The sequence below is a fragment of the Augochlora pura genome, chromosome 2, assembly GCF_028453695.1.
Source record: "Augochlora pura isolate Apur16 chromosome 2, APUR_v2.2.1, whole genome shotgun sequence".
NCBI classification, from domain to species: Eukaryota; Metazoa; Arthropoda; class Insecta; order Hymenoptera; family Halictidae; genus Augochlora; species Augochlora pura.
Window position 1 is genome coordinate 22818106 of NC_135773.1, and position 18097 is coordinate 22836202.

Genomic DNA, 18097 nt, shown 5'->3' on the forward strand with positions numbered 1-18097 from the left:
ATACTAGCGTTTAAACGACTCTTGAATCTGGTCATAAAAAACATAGGGCATAATAATATCTACTTTTGGACTAGATGCATAGTAAAGGTATATGTAATTAAAATTTCAGCATTGGTATTCAATAAATTGTTCGTTACTGAGGTCGAACCAATCAGAGCTGAAATATATTCTCCCACTTCTTCGTTTTGAAGGTGAAGGGAGGCGTGGGAGTTTAAGACAATGAATCACACACATTTGGCAGGATAGATACCAATGTTGGCTACACAATCTGTTAAAGTTAATAAAAATATTCAACAGTCGAGAAAATAACGTAAAAATGCAACCCCTTAATTTTATCCCTTACCGTTAAAATTTTCTTTGTCTACTTCATTTGTAACTTTACCGGCGTAATAAAGTTGACTTATTGCTATTATTGTTAACAAATATGTAACATTAAACGAAAACAGCATATCATTGTAATGTTAATGAATTAATCTTTTCATTCGTATTAATTTATCAGTTTTTGCATATATCAATAAATATATTCGTAATTTCTGTAGTTACTATCGTTACATTTCAACAAACTATAGTGCTCCATTTATATTATTATTGCAAAATTCACATAAATATATGATTTGTTGTCTATAAGTTGTTGCGGTTGTACACCTACAAACACATGGAATTCGCGCACGAAGTGTTCAATGCGCCTGCGCTGAGCCGGTATCCTGCGTTAAAATCGCGGTCGCATAGCGTAGTCACGAAATAATTGTAAAGTAAAAAGGATCTCTGAAAATACGAACGAAACGTGATAGAACATTGTTAATAAGGTTTCGACATTCTCGTGAACACAGCACATTTGTAATAATCCATTGATGGTCAGTGACCTTTCGACGAGCGTCTAGAAGTAAGTAAAAACTCTGTCCTGAAGGTTGTCAACGTTTAGATACATATCTATTGCTGTGTTTATCTTCAATTTCCATTACACTAATCAGTCATTATTCAGTTGTGTCAAATGTTTCCTTCTCGTAAACGTAAGATTTGTGGAAGGAATTAAGGATTACATGAAATTAGTGAAACATATTAAATTCTTAATATTTATGGATATATTTATTTTCATGGAAAGAATCGTGATCTAAGAATAGAAAGAACCGTAATTAAAACGATCCCCGACGTGCCCGCAATTGTTTAATTATCATTATTTTCTATTGTATACTAATCCTGAGAGTAATCATACTAATAATCGGATGCGCGCATGCGCGTACCGATGTATTCCTGCGTTATCCCCGCGTTTCTGCGTAAATCGCGGTCATAAAGTCAACAGCAGGAGGCGCATGCGTTACTAATATCACACGACATCGCGACGCGTGGCGAGCAGCGTTAGTCTTTACTTGTTCGTCGTGTTGCACGGGTCTCTGTACAACCTTCCTCTACACTCTCTTTTTCTCTTTCTCTCCTTTTCTCTTTCCGGACCTACGGCTTGGTGAAAGATTTGCCCTACGCAAAATGGCGGCACAGGCTACCACCAGGAGAAGACTGAATGAACACGAGGAGAAGCCGACCACCAGAAACGGATTAACCTTTTGCGAAGACATCTTAACTAAAGACCATGCCGGTTTACAGAGCAATGGACGTGTACAGGTTAGATCGTCACCTGTCACGCACATTTCTTTTACACAGGAGCTGTGTTTGTTGAACAGTTTTTGAAATATTTTTCTCCGAATATACGTTAGAAGTTCTAAGAGAGTACGTCTATACTCTTCATAAAATAACATGAATATTCTGAATATCTAGCGAGTGGACAAATGGTCACTGATAGCGCACCTCAAGGTTTAGAATATTCATAAACATTGGAAAATAAACAGGTAGAAAAAACTTGAGATACTGCTTGAATAATCATGAACAAAAACTTATTTCATTGTTTCCTTAAATCCTATAGTTTTGTTGCCTTCACATTAAAGAAGATGTCTGTGAAGAGTTTCCGATTTATAACAGAAATTATTTGTTATTAGCGATACAATCTCACTTTTGAATATCGTTATGAATCTATCAAACAGAATGGGATAATTAAACTGAAAAATTTTGGTGTCTTCCGATTTTAATCTTGTGCGATGGTATTATTCGAAATAATATTCGTTTAGAATCAAATTAAATGGAAGAGAAATCCACTGATTGTCTATTACTTCTAATAAATTGTGCTGAAGAAGTACGTTGAAGTGGGATAACCGAACTAATATTAAGGTGGAGTTGTCTTTAATTGAGCGAACGATGCCTATTCACGCCGTAAAGCTTGAGTTACTGATGATTTAAAAAATATTCTGTACCTTTGTTGAAAGTACTTTTACGATTACAGTAGCCCATTTGTTGTAAATGAAAAAATTTCTGTCAACATTCATTGAATCTAATGTAACGCATTGAAAATAAAATATAAATATCAAAGCGCTTCAAAATTTTTATTATGCTATCGGTAACGTTATTTTTTACACATTTTAATAGACTATTAATATTTGTACAGTTCATTCAATATTTAAACGATATAATTTCTGCAAGTCGAATATCGCGTTTCTAACCTATCCTTGAGACTCGAAGTAAATGCTACGATACTTCTCTGCTTTCCAATGTCAACACGTGACTGTAGCTTCGAGGAAAATGTACCTTATCGGATAATATTTAGTTTCGAACATAGTGGCATGGCATTGTATTATAATTCAGTATAAAAAGATATTCACAATGTTCAATAATCATACTATGTTGCATAGTGCATGACATTTTTTTTAATTGTATGAAATTCATTCTGAAGACACCCTTGATTTATTGAACGTAAACTTATATAAATGTTTCTCATTAATAAAATTCTCTCAGCAGCATCCGATGAATCGTTTAGTTAGTTAGAAATATGTGTTCGTTTCATCCGCGATACAATTCATAATGTACGATACGATAATTCGTTATTGCGTACACAAGAGTTTTCTGTCGAAAAAAAATTCAATTTCCAAACGAATACATAAACGTGCGTATTTTATCGCCAATGCTTCTTAATTATATTCGTTTGTTTTTTAAATGTTCCAAAACTATGCTGAACGAAGCATTGGAACGATGAAAAATTAAATTATACACAGTGGTCTCGTAAGTGCAGCTTTTTACTACTGCTGAAGTTGCAGTGGAATGCACATATTAGAGTTTGTAATACTATTCCGCGGCGAGAGGTCGAGGTTATCGATTTTGACTGTTTCTTAGTGCAGATAACTTGTTACGAGAAAAGTTTCTATTCGTTGTCAAATATTTATTGTATCAGCGTTGAATGATAGTTGGAAAACCTACGGTCGATGCAATAATTTTTACAACCATCGAAAATTATTCTCCGTTCTTGTCGAAGTACCTATGATCTTTTCGACGATAGAACTGCTACATTGTCAGCAGCTATCCAACGATTACCTTATAAAGAGGTGAAATAAAGAATGCGATGTTAGAGAAGATATTGCATATTCCCTAATCAAATATCGTGTAGAACGATGTCCCACTAATTCCATATTTTGGAATATTACTATGGAAACCCACATCCGGGGATGGGAAGGAAAAATGAAGTTCATTTATTATGAAACTACAAAGCAAAAATAAAGGGGTTTACATGCGAGTAAGGGATAACAATAGGATAAGATTTTTGGTGAATGAAAAAGCTATTTTGTATCATAATTGAAGAGACGCAACGTCCACGTTCCGAGTTGCCACTTAATTAGAGCACAGGCGGAATAGCTTCTACTGCTCTTGAAGGTCTAGCTGTGTCTTTCGAGCTGGGAGACGTTAGGGGAGGATTGTCGTATATAAACCTGTCGGGACACAAGAAGTTTATATAACTGACTTGATGTAATAGGTGTCCACCTAATTATTCTGACTAATGATCATTTTGTCGAGATAAATGAAACTCTACTTTTAGTGTTAAAACACCATTGAAACAATTAAAATAGGAATGCCCGAATAAAAAGAAAATAAACATAGACATCGAATGATAAATAAACTACAGGATAGTACTAAACAATACTAAAGGATAGATAAAAAATTAGAGGGTATTTTCGAATACACCAACATAGAATGGTTTCGATAATTTTTTTAATATGTTTTTGGGATATGATTCCGTGGCATTGGCCTAAACGGTTAGGTGACCGACTGCGGAACCTACCATCTCTTCTTTGACCCGGATCAGATGATACTCGAGACGATATTGCTTTTTATCCCAATGATTTCCTTTATTAGTCAATGACCATTAATTCATTGCAAGGTTCTAATATTTTTATTAATTAACATCGTTGAATATAAATGTTGATAGAATGAATGATATTAGTCTTCGAGGCATATTTAAGGGTACAACTTTTATATATCGATTATATAATTTAGAAAAGGTAAATCATCGGATTAAAAAAAATCGTTCCAAGCGAGATTCGATTTGGGTCAAAAGATAGTTGTTAGGTTCTGCGGTCGTGCATCTAACGCTTGCAACACGCACTGGTTTTTACGCCGATCCATTCGATGTCACAGATACGTGGACAGGTACAAAATGATGCTGGACTTTTACACAAAATCTGTACGGTTGAATTCTCATGACCTGCCCCACTATTCTCCCCATTGCAGTGCCTTGAGCTCGACGAGGCTTCGTCTCAGAAAAAAAAAGATACTGCAGTGAAACGAAACTAGGCAGACAAGCATCGATATAATGGACAAAGTAAATTAGATGACCGAGATTCTTCTCATTACTAAGTATTTGTTAATTACTCTGTAAATAGCGACGAGTTACATCGTGACAATAGTTAAAAAGATAAAGCAATAATTATCGACAATAAAATTCTTTTTAATCCGCGTTTATTTCTTGCTGGTCGTATTACCCCTTTAAATCTCAGATTTTGGCCATCGCTATTCAATTACATCTGTTTCGCTTACATATCGAGCCGTGCTCGGATCGGTTGCCAAAACAGCCTGTACATTTAAATTTATATGTAAATTTAACCGTTCGCTACAGTACATCGATCGAATATACCATACAATTTAGATTTCTCAGTAATTATGTTTAAGAAAGAAATTATAATAATTATTAAAGAATCAACGGAATCATTTTATGTTGGTTATTATTATTACACGTTGTCCACAAAATTGTTCAAGGGATTTGATCAAAGTTTAATGTGACTTCAGTTTCCAGAGAAAGGGACAAAAGCAGAGTTGTCGAGCGCAAGATCGAAGGACTCGTTCGAGAGGGTGCCATTCATTACAGCAGCGTTGACCCACCTTGGCTTCTATATTCTCATGTTCCTGGGTTTTATAAACCAATTGTTTTTCACACCGAAAGTCGCGAAAGAGTACAACAGAGAGGTAAGACGGCGACACATCAAAAAAATATCAAATTATTTCGCGGAGATTTTCATTGCCGCTTTCACCGAAAGCAACTGTTTACTGTTACCGAATATTATGATGAAACATAACTAATTAACTAACGCGAACATTTATTGAACGTCTTAATATAGAAAATATAGTATATTAATATAGTATAGAAAATATCTGCGTTTGACAAATGCGCTATTCAAAGTCTGTTAAAGTCCGTGGATGCGGCATTGAAAACCAAGAGTGACATAATTCAGGACACGGTGGGTTAAACGAAACAATTCGCAGCCATGAATTATCTACATATTGCGTACGAATGCGACCACGAGTTAAAATTGGTTACGATCGAGTCCGACGAATGGACATCGTCGAATTGATTTTGATAATCGGATTCGATGAACTGCGAGGAACAATGGAAACGTATCGGCGCGCGATCTTATAGATTTTGGTAGATATCTATGTGAAAGAAATGGGTTATCTGCTGGTTAACGTTAGAAAGATTAGATCAGACGAGCGCATTTATAGCGACGAAGATTTATACTTTAGGAAGTGTAATATCTCGATTTTTGCCAAACAATGAAGTTTGTTCGAAACTAATAATGGCTAGTTAAAAATTAATAATAGCTAGTTAAAAGCTAATAATATCTAGATAGAATCTAATAATAACTAAATTGTTTAGGATTCTTACGTAATTGTTTTTCGGGTTGAGGAAAAGGGTTGAGGAAACACGTATTTTCCGATTAACGAGTCAATTAACTTCGCAATGACACTCGAACGGAACGTAGAAAATACCTGCCAGCTCGGATAAAGCACAGTCATCAATTAAACAAACGGTATCTAATCGCGTCCAGGAAGACGGTATTTATAAAGATAACATGAGAATATGAGAATTTAATAGGTGTTACATAAATCTTTTATAATACTATAAGGATTAACTGTGGCGACATATATTGCAGTTTCAGAACCAATTGTTGAATATGAATCATGAGGCGATAACGACGTTTACAGAGAAAGAAATATTATTTGAATTCTATGAAAAGAACCTTTGTGTCCTGTTTCATCATTATAAATACTCTATTGTATTTTCTTATATCTTTCGAAGGACCATGATTGCCTTATGTTAAAAAATCATTCAGTTATGAGACCGTTTTCATTTATTACTGAAGCAACTTGGAGATTTATTTTTTGCAAGAAATATTTTATTCTAACTATTATATAGACACGCCTCGTACGCCACTTTCTCGCTCATATGCCACTGTATTATTTTTTTAAAAAATCACCGAGAAACTATTTTTGCCAGCCGAATCGGACACGAGTATTTCCTAAAAAGATTTAATCGTCGCTTATCGCGGCGTTAGATACTATCGAAATCAGACGAAGAACCTGTTAGGGGTTATCATCCTCGTAAAAATGATAGAAAGTTAGCAGAACGGTTGTTCTGCGAATGCGTGTAAACGCGACAGCATTCAACAATAAGACGAAAACTGTTTTGTTACAGGGTTACGTGCCGCTATACGAAAATTTCGAAAGGTTTTATCTACGTTACGTGTACAGAAGAGTGAGGGATTGCTGGAACAGGCCGATATGCTCTGTTCCGGGAGCAACCGTTACGCTCAAAGACAGAGTAACACCAGATTACGGATGGTCGTTCCAGTAAGTCGTCTACAATGAACATAAACTTCATTTCGCCTCCATTTCATAGATTTAAAATTCGCGATAATGTTTTTTAGAAATGCACCAAACGACACGAATTTTCTTTAGACAATAGAGAAGAGATGCTAGACAATGGCTAAATGCCATTTTTATTATATTTGAAATGGCAACATGAAAATAACTAAATTCGAAAGTTTCATCGTTGCACGATTATTCTCCATCGTTGTTCGTTGAGATAAGAAACCTAATCCGAACCTTGCGACACAGTCAATAGCGAGAGAAGTCAGAGGCTGAATCGTGCAAATTCAAGCGTGGAATTCATGATTGAAAATTGAAGTGACCATAACTGTACCAAGAATCCTATCGGCGAAAAGAAGTGATCGATCGTGTCAGATTCGCGGTTGCACGAATCAGTTGAATTCATCGAATCGTCCGTTGCCAAGTCATTGTTCATCGATTTATTAGGGTGTCCCATAAGTTTTTTAGAATGTTAATGGTATAATAAGATAATTCACGGAGACCGACCATACGAATATATAACGCAATAAATCAAACTGAAACAACAAATATCGTCCAGTGATTTCGCATTAAAAAATGGAAGGACCCTGTGGGACACCCTAACGCGTTTCGCGGTTCAACCGTCTCGACTTCTTGTATAGCAAATCCCATGCATTGAAACCCGTACGAAACGATTTCAGTCGGCTTCCACGGTTAGACTTTCCACGGTGATTTCGGAAGCCGGAGAGACTGCACAGATTCGAAAATCGTAACGAGCCAATTGGAGAGATACAGGAAGCCAGACATTTGTCTTGATTAAATGTAATGAAGAACGGGAAGAGGTTTTGCGGCCGGTCAGCCGTAATTCGCTTTTAATATCTCGAGAACCGATCTCTGTGCATCGGGAGCTCTCTTGCATTTGAACGCGACACGTGTCGTTCCCCGTGTTTTAATTGACTTTCGAATACGAATTCAGGACGGTGCGGTTCCTCTCTTCGGTATTGACTCGACGCGGTTCGCGCTGGTGTTCGTATCGTTCTAGAAATCGTGTTCCGAATTAGTCGACAGGCTTGTCAAAGAAGTGTACCGTTCATTGGGATCTTCTTATTTCAGGTTTACCGGGACCACCACGAAATGCATCAATCTGGGCTCGTACAACTACCTGGGTTTCGCCGAGTCGACCGGGAAATGTGCCGACGAGAGCATCGAGACCCTAAAAAAGTTCGGCTGTGCCAGCGGCAGTGCCCGTCTCGAACTTGGTAATTAGTTACCTCGCACCCTAAACTAGCAAGATTAACAAGAAGACCACGAAATAGCCCGTGGATTAAAATAAATGGCTGAAAAGAGAGAGTATTTGAGAAACGCGTAGTGAAAATCGTTGTGAACAATTTATACGTTCGAGAACTTTTCATGGATGCTATGTTTCAATATTTGTCGAGCAAATGTGTAGAGTTACACTAGGCGCGCACTTGTGGTCATAGTGCGGCAGCGACAAAAAATGTATAACTCATTGCGAAACTGTTTGCAGTTTAAATTCGTCTTTTCGACACGTGGTTGACGTAGTGCATGCGTAGTCTAAACGTATAAACATATTGTAAGATACGCTGAATTTTTGAGGTCGCGATCCTTCTAGTTTAGTCAAACGAAAGTGTTCAATCGATCACGAATAATGAAATGATTTAATAGTAATGGTATCATTTTATAGTAGTATTAATTTAATAATAATATTTGAGGTGGCCATTAAGGTGTAACAATTTGATTGTCTAAGGGAACATGCCGATTCACGAGGAGCTGGAAAAACTGACGGCTAGATTCCTTGGGGTGGAGGACGCAATCGTTTTTGGAATGGGATTCGCGACAAATGCCCTCAATCTACCTTCGTTATTGACAAAAGGTTGCTTAGTGCTTAGCGACGAGAAAAATCATGCTTCCTTAATACTTGGATTGAGATTATCCGGTGCCACTATCAGAGTGTTCAATCATAATAGTAAGTTCGAAGTGAATAATCATTTATTTAAATAACTTCGTTAATCTTTCGTTAAACCCCATTTATTTTTCCTTATTACACCCTATTAACTGCTTCATTGAAATGAAACTGTACGTGGTAACATGAAAGTTTTGAATACTCTTGTCGCAGATGTAAAACATTTGGAGACGCAGTTAAGAAGCGCCATCGTTTTCGGTCAGCCAGGATCTGGAAAACCTTGGAAAAAGATAGTAATCGTTGTCGAAGGTGTTTACTCCATGGAGGGTTCCATTGTACATTTGCCCGAAATCTTGGAGCTGAAAAAGAAGTACAAAGCAAGTAGACGTTCGTTATAGATTGAATGATCGCATACGAAACAGCGTTCAAATATAATTATTTCGTTCTAATTGTCGATACATTTGTTCCAGGCATACATTTATCTGGATGAAGCTCATAGTACAGGGGCATTAGGCAAACATGGAAGAGGCGTTTGCGATTACTACGGAATTGATTCGCGGGAAGTGGACATACTCATGGGAACATTCACGAAAAGCTTTGGATCCGCTGGCGGATATATTGCTGGAACAAGGGTGAGAGAAATAATGGACGAAGAAAGATTCAATACTGTACAATTCCAGTAGGGTTTCTTACAATAAATGCTTAATCTTCCGATAATTTCGAAAATAATATTAACGACGTTGATTGTATAATTTTAGACATTAATAAATCATTTAAGGATATATAGTCACGCGCATGCCTATGCAACGGCGATGTCTCCGCCAGTGGCGCAGCAAATTATTACATCCATGAAAATAATCGCCGGCGAAAACGGCACGAACGATGGACAGAAGAGAACGAAACAGCTGGCAAGGAACACCAGGTACTTTAGGCGTAGATTAAATCAGATCGGAGTTATCATCTACGGGAACGAAGATTCACCAGTAGTACCTATGTTAGTCTATCTGTTTTCAAAAATTGGGTACGTACAGACAACAGACTACTAAGAAAATCGCGTAAGTTGAAGCTGAGAAATTGAAATTCTGATTTTCGTTAATAGCGCAGTTGTGCGGACATTAACAATGTATAACATAGCAGCAGTAGGCGTTGGATTCCCAGCGACTCCTTTAATGGAAGGCAGGATACGTTTTTGTCTTTCTGCTGCGCACACCAAGCAACAGTTGGATTATGTAAGCTTATTGAATCGTACATCGTTCATTTCCGACAAAGATAGTCTCACTACTATTTGAATTATTTTCTAGGTATTGTCACATATCGAAAGTCTCGCGGACTCTTTGGGCCTAAGATATTCTCGTAAAGTTCGCGATCCAGCACCGATCGAGTATTACTCCGATGGAGAGAACGAATGACCTACCGCTTAGATAATAGCCTCTATAGGACGTATACTTTACTCCAAAGAAGCGCGTTGCACTTCTGCGGACAATGCACTGGTATATTACCGCGATTGCATTTATTTCATATTCTGCTTCTTACAACGAGACCATTTTGCTGTGACAAAAGCATTAACACGTTAAGCTTCGGTTTCATTCCAAATATTCTTTGGGTCCCACTTGGCGCTTAACATGTTAAGCAATAACGTGCCAGGTGCAGTAACGCAGAATATTGCAGAAGTTTCTATTTTACATAGATAGTATTCCTCCATAAAATGTTAAAGAACTTTGATCATAGTGTGAATAGTTGCAGATTAGTACTTTGAACCAGTTAATAAGTATTCGTCATTTCAACTTACTTTTTAAAAAATTCATACCGCATTGAGGACAGAATTTTCAAATTTAGCTGCCACATTAAGAGAGATACAAGTTTTAAATGTGTATGTTGTTCAAAATGTCATTATTTGACACATTTATACACATTTCTAAAATAATTTTTATTTTGAAAAATAATTGTTTACAAAGGAAAATGTTTTTTAATTCCTTTACATTTCCCCCTAAAACAGTTCATGATTAATTAGCATTATAAGAGATCACAATTCATTTTAAAATAAATATCAAAACGCGTGTAGACATTTAGAAAGGTAACTTCATGTATTTTTTTATTAAATTAACATAACGTAACTTAAACGACCACATATTTAATCTTTTTATAAAAGCGATTGTATCCTATTACAGGGTCTATTAAATACATATACAAACATGTTTTTTATATCATCGTATTCTAGAGTAGGAGAAATGTTTTACTTCGAGGCATTTAATAATACATATCCTAAATATTTTTAACTTGTTATAAGATATGATATTTATATTTGGATAGTAATTGTTTAAGTTTTCTTGGGTTTCAATAAAATTGAAAGTCAACGTATTCATATTATTTATTATATCTCAGTTATTAAGTTTTCACACTAGATAACAGATTTTGTATTCTTCCTAAAATAATACTGTTTGCGGATATGCAATCATCGGGCTTGTACGGCGGCTTTATAGATAAAACATCTTCGATCATTAGAATGTTTTCTTTCTCCTTAACTGGAAATCTATTTTCACGTAACATTTTAACAACCGCATTTTTTCGTTCGTCTAATGTTGATTGAAGAAGACATGCTTGCGGGTTCATAAATAATGTTGGTAATTCGTGTACTATATCCGAACAAACTTCTATATTTTTTATGGCATGGCCAAACACGAGTCTTAAGTGATTCTGTTGGCAGCCTTGTAACAACACAATACTGAAAGTAGATCATACATTAATGAGAGATTTAAAAGTAATCGAAAATGTACGGACACTGAGGATGCACGAAAAACAAAGTCAAGTAGACCGGATTATCGAAGGTATCAGGTTCTCGAATAACTTTACAGATATGGATTACACAAAATACTAACCTTTCTGATACCGGATCAACCGTATAAACGATCCCAGAAACCGTAGAATCATCTTTATTTAAAATATTTACCTCTTTACCAACGTAACTCTTAAATAATATAGGATCATTTTTATAAATATTATGGGAAAAATTTAAATTACTTTCCATGACACAGTATCTTCAGCGAGATTGTCAAAAACAGCATACGCTGCTTATACACACACACCTCTTGAAGAAGTCTACATATAGTTAACTCACACTGCGTATCGTGTATGTCATACGGGTACTATGTATAGTTTCGTTTCGTTACTAGCTTAGTAGTATCAACTGGCAATATAACCTTAAAGAAAACTGACGTTAGTAGTGTTTGCACTAATGATAATCTGTCACGCTAAACATTTTATTGACATCGTAATAATCAGTTAAATGTATGTTAGTTGCTGACTAATTACTAAGATATTTGATCAAAGTCATTTAAGTATGGTTATATACGGTGTCTATATCGTGTCAAAATCAGGCGGTTTAATTTTTAATCATGATCACAATGTTCCACGAATTGAAAATGAAAGGGTCTTCAATTATCCGTTGGACCTAAAACTTAGATATGAAAACAAAAAGATTGTGGTATCGTTCGGTCAAAAGGAAGGAATTAATGGTAAGTAAAATACGAAAGTAGTAATTTTTATAAATTAAATTGTTATAATGTAATACAGAAATAAATGATGAACTTGTTACAGTGGGTCATGCTCTAACGGCAGTGAACGGCAATGCGGTAATAGGAAGAGAATTAGAAAATGGAAAGGATGTATTCGATTTGTTGGAGGATCCGGAATGTTTTCCGCTATCCCTTAAATTTAGTCGTGCCAGAATGACTACAAATGAAAAAATCTTTTTGGCATCCATGTTTTATCCTTTATTTGCAATTGCTAGCCAGCTCAGTCCCGAACCGCGTTGTTCAGGAATTGAAATATTAGAAGCAGATACATTTAGACTTCATTGCTATCAAACATTGACTGGTATTAAATTCATTGTTGTGGCAGAGTCAACGCAAAGCGGAATAGAGATTCTGTTAAAGAGAGTGTTCGAATTATATGCGGACTACGCACTGAAAAATCCATTTTATTCGCTAGAAATGCCAATCAGGTGTGAACTGTTCGAGACAAATTTGCAAACATTGTTGGAGACTGTTGAAAAGTCTGGCGCTAGCAGTGCATAATATACTGTAAATTAAATATATTATTGTATAGTGGACGAAGATATCACTATCAATAAGACTGTATATAAACGGGGATAAAAACGAGATGAAGCTACTTGTGCTTTTATGTACTTCGTTGTGTAAAATAAATAAGAAATTATATTAAATTCTATTTTAAATATATATGTGTTAGAATGTAAATGATAATTTCTTTATATTTAGTACGAAATGTATAATATATTACAATTTAGTAATACATCTTTAAAAAAAAAAAAAAAAATAATATCAAGGACTACAATTCTTTCTGAGGTAGTTGATTCAGTTTTTCATTTTTCTCCACAAAACTGATAATGTCATTGGCCATAAGTTGTGGCTCTTCAAATGCTGCAAAATGTCCTCCGCGTTCTAATACATTGTATTGAATCAGATTATGAAATTTACTTTTCAGTATACTCTTAGCTGTCAAAAACAATTCATTAGGGAAAGCAGCACATGCTGTTGGTACTTTTACTGGTACACTAAAAACGAGAAACAATATTTGAAACATTAATCTGTAACATAATAAATTTGTAATATTTAAACTGTATACTTACTGGTCCATTTGTAAAGCCCTCTGTGCAGAACTAAACTGCTCAGAATAAAGACGAACGCTAGTAGTAATACTATTTGTAACCCAATATACCATTACGTTATCTAAAAGTTCGTCGATTTTGAACTTCTCTAGTATTCCACCATCATCTCGTTTTCTGTATGCTTTATTTGTCCATGTGCTGAACTTTTCCAATATGTACGCTGCTAAACCATCTGGATTGCTTGCTAGAGCAGCTCCTGATATAGAAAATTTCAAAGAGATTTGTAAATACACGTCATCTAAATTACAACGTTCGGTAAAAAGAAAAATGTACCGATTGTGTCTGGTTTTGTAGCTTGTATATGGAAATATCCGCTTTCTTCGACGATATTTGAGAGAACTTTACTCAGAGGGAAATAGACATCATATTTTTCACTCTCCACTCCTACAAACGATGGAAAATATGAACCCACCAGTGTCCAAACCAAAGTTTTCAGTCCCTTCGCAGTACACATGTTGCTATGTAGACCAATAATCCTATAAAGAAAATTTAATGACAATCTGTGTAGACCTTCTTTGTTATCGATTTATTTTACTAACTTCTCTGGGAAAATAGCAGACATATCCGAAGCAATGACAGCTCCCCAATCACCTCCTTGAACGTAAAACTTATCAAACTTAAGTCTCTGCATTAAATTTTTGAATATAACTGCAATCTAAAATAAAAAAAAAAGTATTATTCATTAGGAATAACAATGGTTTTGCAATTCTATTCGTCTTCGTGAATGCATATAGAAATTACTTGAGAGGCGCCCAGTCCAGCCCGAGCAGCTCCTTCAGAGAATCCATATCCAGGCAGTGAGGGTGCAACCACCTCGAATACGAAATCGTGGATTGGCGAAGGTGTCGTTAACCTGGGTATTATTTTCTGAAATTCGACAATCGATCCGGGCCATCCGTGCAACATCAGTAAAGGAAGCACCTTCAAGTTCTTTGGTAGATTAGTAGGACGAACATGATAAAAGTGTATGTCCAAACCTGAAATCCGTAATGTTAATTTCAGTTGTTTGTAAGATTTTCACATTTTGACGGTTTAAAAAAAATCTAATCTTCTTTGGACTTGTTTTGTAAAGAAATGTTTGAAAAAATAGTTATTCTATTTACAAAGTTTTAAAACTACAATTATACGAATTCATTAGAATTAATGATTAATTAATCTGTTTTCAAACGTATAAAGATTTCGTATTCTTTGACCGTCAAATTAGACTCCATTTTAATATTCATAAAATTCATATAATTATGAATGAATTACATAAATAAAGTATTTAATAGACGTTTAAAATAACACATATTTTTTACCTTGAATAACAGTTTTGAATTGCGGATATTTATTGAGCAATGCTTGTCTCTCTGTCCAATTATACTTGTCCTTCCAATGATCGAGTACCGAATTTAGGAATACGGTTGAAATACCGTAAGTCCATCCCACATTTTCAAGCGGTTCGACGTACGATCTTCTATTTGCGAGACGGTGTTTCAAGTCCTCTATGACCTTTGTGAGAAATATTGAATTTTTCAGTTTCGTACAAAAAAAAATACCAAGAAATAACATTGATTCTTATTACTTACCGAGCTTGGTACATCGATAGTGAAGGGTCGTATGTCGGTGGATTCTTTCTTAACTTTCGACGACCCCCAGTACGTGTCAGGTAATTTGGGTGCCGCCACATCATCATTCGACGTACTGAAATAAGAGGGAACGGTAAAATTCACGTTGAACGCATCAGATAAATAGATACCGCCATGAAACTCGTAAATATCGAAACAAATCGGACTTCGTTCGGTCAGGTTTATCACGATCACGATACACTTTCATATTTTCGATTTCTAAAAAGGTTTCGGTTGTGTCAAGTGTATCAATCGATAGTATTATCTATGGACCTAACATTATTATGCCAAGCACACTGATGAACAACGAATGTGCCACATCATGCAGTTAAAAATTTGCAATTCATGATGGTAAAAAAACTGCTAATTATACAGATACATAATCACGATACAAACGCCGGGCAAATGAACGGTTTAACAGTTTGTATTCGAAGATTACTGAAATTATGGAAACACCTCTTTCATATGTATAGCAATATTGAAGTTTTTAAAAAGTTCAACTTTATAATTCATATAAGCTCTCGGTCACTTTTAGCATTCGTGTTACTGATAAACTAAAATGGAAGTCATAAAAAATTACTATCTTGGAATTACTGCGGATTGTTATTGTAAGTAATCAGCAGGTTGTGTTAGAAAACAAAATAGGCTTCGTGAGCTCTGATGATGACAATTCAAAATTCAAACAAAGTGATGATTATGAATGAAAATTCATAAATTTAAAAATCATTAAAATATTTAAAGAAAATTAGTGAGATGATACATTATTTACAATTTGTTAAAAGTATTAAAAACGAAAGTAAATGTGTATGTAGTTAGTGTGCCTTGAAATTGAATAAATAATCGTGTACGTCAGTTTAATTTTGATCGAAGCTCCATCGTTTACTTATTAAGCTAAAAATAAATCAAAAAACATAGATTTTTTAATGACACTTTTCCAGTATACGGCAATCTTCAGCTTCTGTTACAATTGTTAAAAAATTTTGAATTTAAATCAGCATCAATTGATATTTGTGTTCGAAATTCGTTTAAACTTCTTAACACAGATTTGAATTTATGAATCACCAGTTTAACTATGAAAGATACGAACATATGTATATGACTGGTACAATATACATACTGTCCAGATTAAAACAAATTACGATGCACATGTACAGCATGTACATTTTAAAACGAAATAATCTTTTTAAAGTTTAAAGGAATTCTTGAGAAAAAATTTTTAAATGTAGTTTCGAAATATGTAAAAATCACTCAATCTTTGATTTCGATCAGTCATTGTTCGAACGTCATGAGAAACTAAAGTTATGAATCTATAATATATCATTTTTGAATAGAATGGATCACTTTCATTTACTTATAACGTAGTCACTATTTCTTTTTTCAATTCTATATTGGAAATTTTAAAATTCAATATGTTCTACGTTCTTATTCCGGCATATTTTAACTGTACGGATGTCCGTTATTCGAGGACCAAAGTAAACGAACGAAAAAAGATATTGCTCTTCTTTAGTAGTCCGAACCGGTACCGACTATTAACTTCAATAAGAAATAGCGCTGTTACGCCCAAGTTCTGCGCAGCCTTGAACAAGAAGAAGATTGTTCGCAGGTACAATGCTTTTTGGCATCAAACAATTCTTATATCCTTCCAGTTCTGTCATCTAGGAAATAAAATCTTACATCGAATACGTTATATAATCGGCCTTCGGCTTTTTTTCGTTGGAGTAAACACATAATCATTGCCTTTATTAGAATATTTGAAACTATGTATCATCAACGCGAGATTTGCTCATTTCATTTACGATATTGTCGTTCCGTGGCGAGATTGCACGGTGTGTTCAATATTCACTTATCGCGACACACAATTGAAAATGTCCGTTACGATTATGGTACTTAAAACCCGGAATTTTCCTTTCAAACTACATGTACTCGGATACGTAGTAAATGTAACAATTCCTGCTTTGTCGAACGAAGCCGATCAATAAGAATGTAGCAAAGCCAAGCCGAAATATTATGAAATATAAAAAACAATCGGAATTTCTTTAATAATTCGACAATGTGTTTAACTAACGGTACTCTAAAAAAAATGACAGATTATAATAATCTTACGTTTAAAATGCATACCTTATCCTTACGTATTAATTAATATTTACCGATATATTATTAAGAAATTCTATTTACAAATCGGACTAAATTCGTGTTATTAACGCGAAGATACAGTACAACATATAATAATAAAATGAAAACCGTATAAAATATTGATAATGTAATATTTGTATTCCAAATATTACTCACTAAGAAGTCTAACAATTTACCTGATGTAAACAATTATCCCGAGAGTGATGGGAGCGAGCAACGCTGCGGCTTTATACATGTTGTATAGTCGAGCACCAGCCACTAAATGAACTGTGCAACGGGTAACTCAGAAATAAGTAGTAAGCATTTTATAGCGTAGTTAACAAGAAATGTAAGAATTACACAGGTACAGTATTCCGTCTTGTCAAGCAAAAAATGAGAGAATTTGCTATTCAGCACCATCTAGTGGTCGCATTCCAAGAGTGGAGCGAGTTTATCAATTCGTTATACTATAAATTATAATACTTATACATTGTTGCATACGTAAGCGGCTATATACATATGAACTTCGGCACTACTGTATCAGTGATTCGTATGATCTGAATTTTAATTTTATAACTTTAAATTATTACACACGTGTACAACGTTGCAAATATTACTATAGTACGTGATAAATTTTATCAGATACCAGTGTTTATTAGGTCTGGTGTAACAGTTTCAAGAGTTGAATAAACAATTTTTATTCGATAAAAAACAATATCTATTATTTGCGTTCAATACGTACAGAAAACGTATAAAATTGCAATATTGATAAGCAAA

At 34.9% G+C, this 18097-nt stretch overlaps 4 protein-coding genes across 4 annotated transcripts; 2 read left to right on the top strand and 2 right to left on the bottom strand.

Annotated features, from left to right (window-relative positions):
• Positions 1 to 785: 785 nt before the first annotated feature.
• Lace (serine palmitoyltransferase long chain base subunit) lies at positions 786 to 11183 on the top strand. The gene is made up of 11 exons (XM_078196590.1): positions 786 to 883; positions 1467 to 1617; positions 5158 to 5334; positions 6842 to 6996; positions 8107 to 8252; positions 8762 to 8980; positions 9131 to 9294; positions 9388 to 9549; positions 9676 to 9938; positions 10017 to 10146; positions 10219 to 11183. The coding sequence occupies exons 2-11, from the start codon at positions 1483 to 1485 to the stop codon at positions 10324 to 10326; spliced, it is 1659 nt and encodes a 552-aa protein (XP_078052716.1). The 5' UTR covers positions 786 to 883; positions 1467 to 1482; the 3' UTR covers positions 10327 to 11183.
• An 84-nt stretch (positions 11184 to 11267) lies between these two features.
• LOC144478570 (gem-associated protein 6) lies at positions 11268 to 12018 on the bottom strand. The gene is made up of 2 exons (XM_078196593.1): positions 11794 to 12018; positions 11268 to 11639 (listed from the first exon to the last, which is right to left on the bottom strand). Exons 1-2 carry the CDS (start codon positions 11940 to 11942, stop codon positions 11303 to 11305), a joined length of 486 nt encoding a protein of 161 aa, XP_078052719.1. The 5' UTR covers positions 11943 to 12018; the 3' UTR covers positions 11268 to 11302.
• Positions 11600 to 13423, top strand: Trs23 (trafficking protein particle complex subunit 4-like protein Trs23). Its single transcript, XM_078196592.1, has 2 exons — positions 11600 to 12429; positions 12512 to 13423. The coding sequence occupies exons 1-2, from the start codon at positions 12255 to 12257 to the stop codon at positions 12988 to 12990; spliced, it is 654 nt and encodes a 217-aa protein (XP_078052718.1). The 5' UTR covers positions 11600 to 12254; the 3' UTR covers positions 12991 to 13423.
• LOC144478568 (juvenile hormone epoxide hydrolase 1) lies at positions 13167 to 17676 on the bottom strand. Its single transcript, XM_078196591.1, has 8 exons — positions 17518 to 17676; positions 15170 to 15284; positions 14900 to 15092; positions 14343 to 14578; positions 14141 to 14256; positions 13875 to 14077; positions 13563 to 13797; positions 13167 to 13487 (listed from the first exon to the last, which is right to left on the bottom strand). Exons 1-8 carry the CDS (start codon positions 17574 to 17576, stop codon positions 13262 to 13264), a joined length of 1383 nt encoding a protein of 460 aa, XP_078052717.1. The 5' UTR covers positions 17577 to 17676; the 3' UTR covers positions 13167 to 13261.
• Positions 17677 to 18097: the final 421 nt, after the last annotated feature.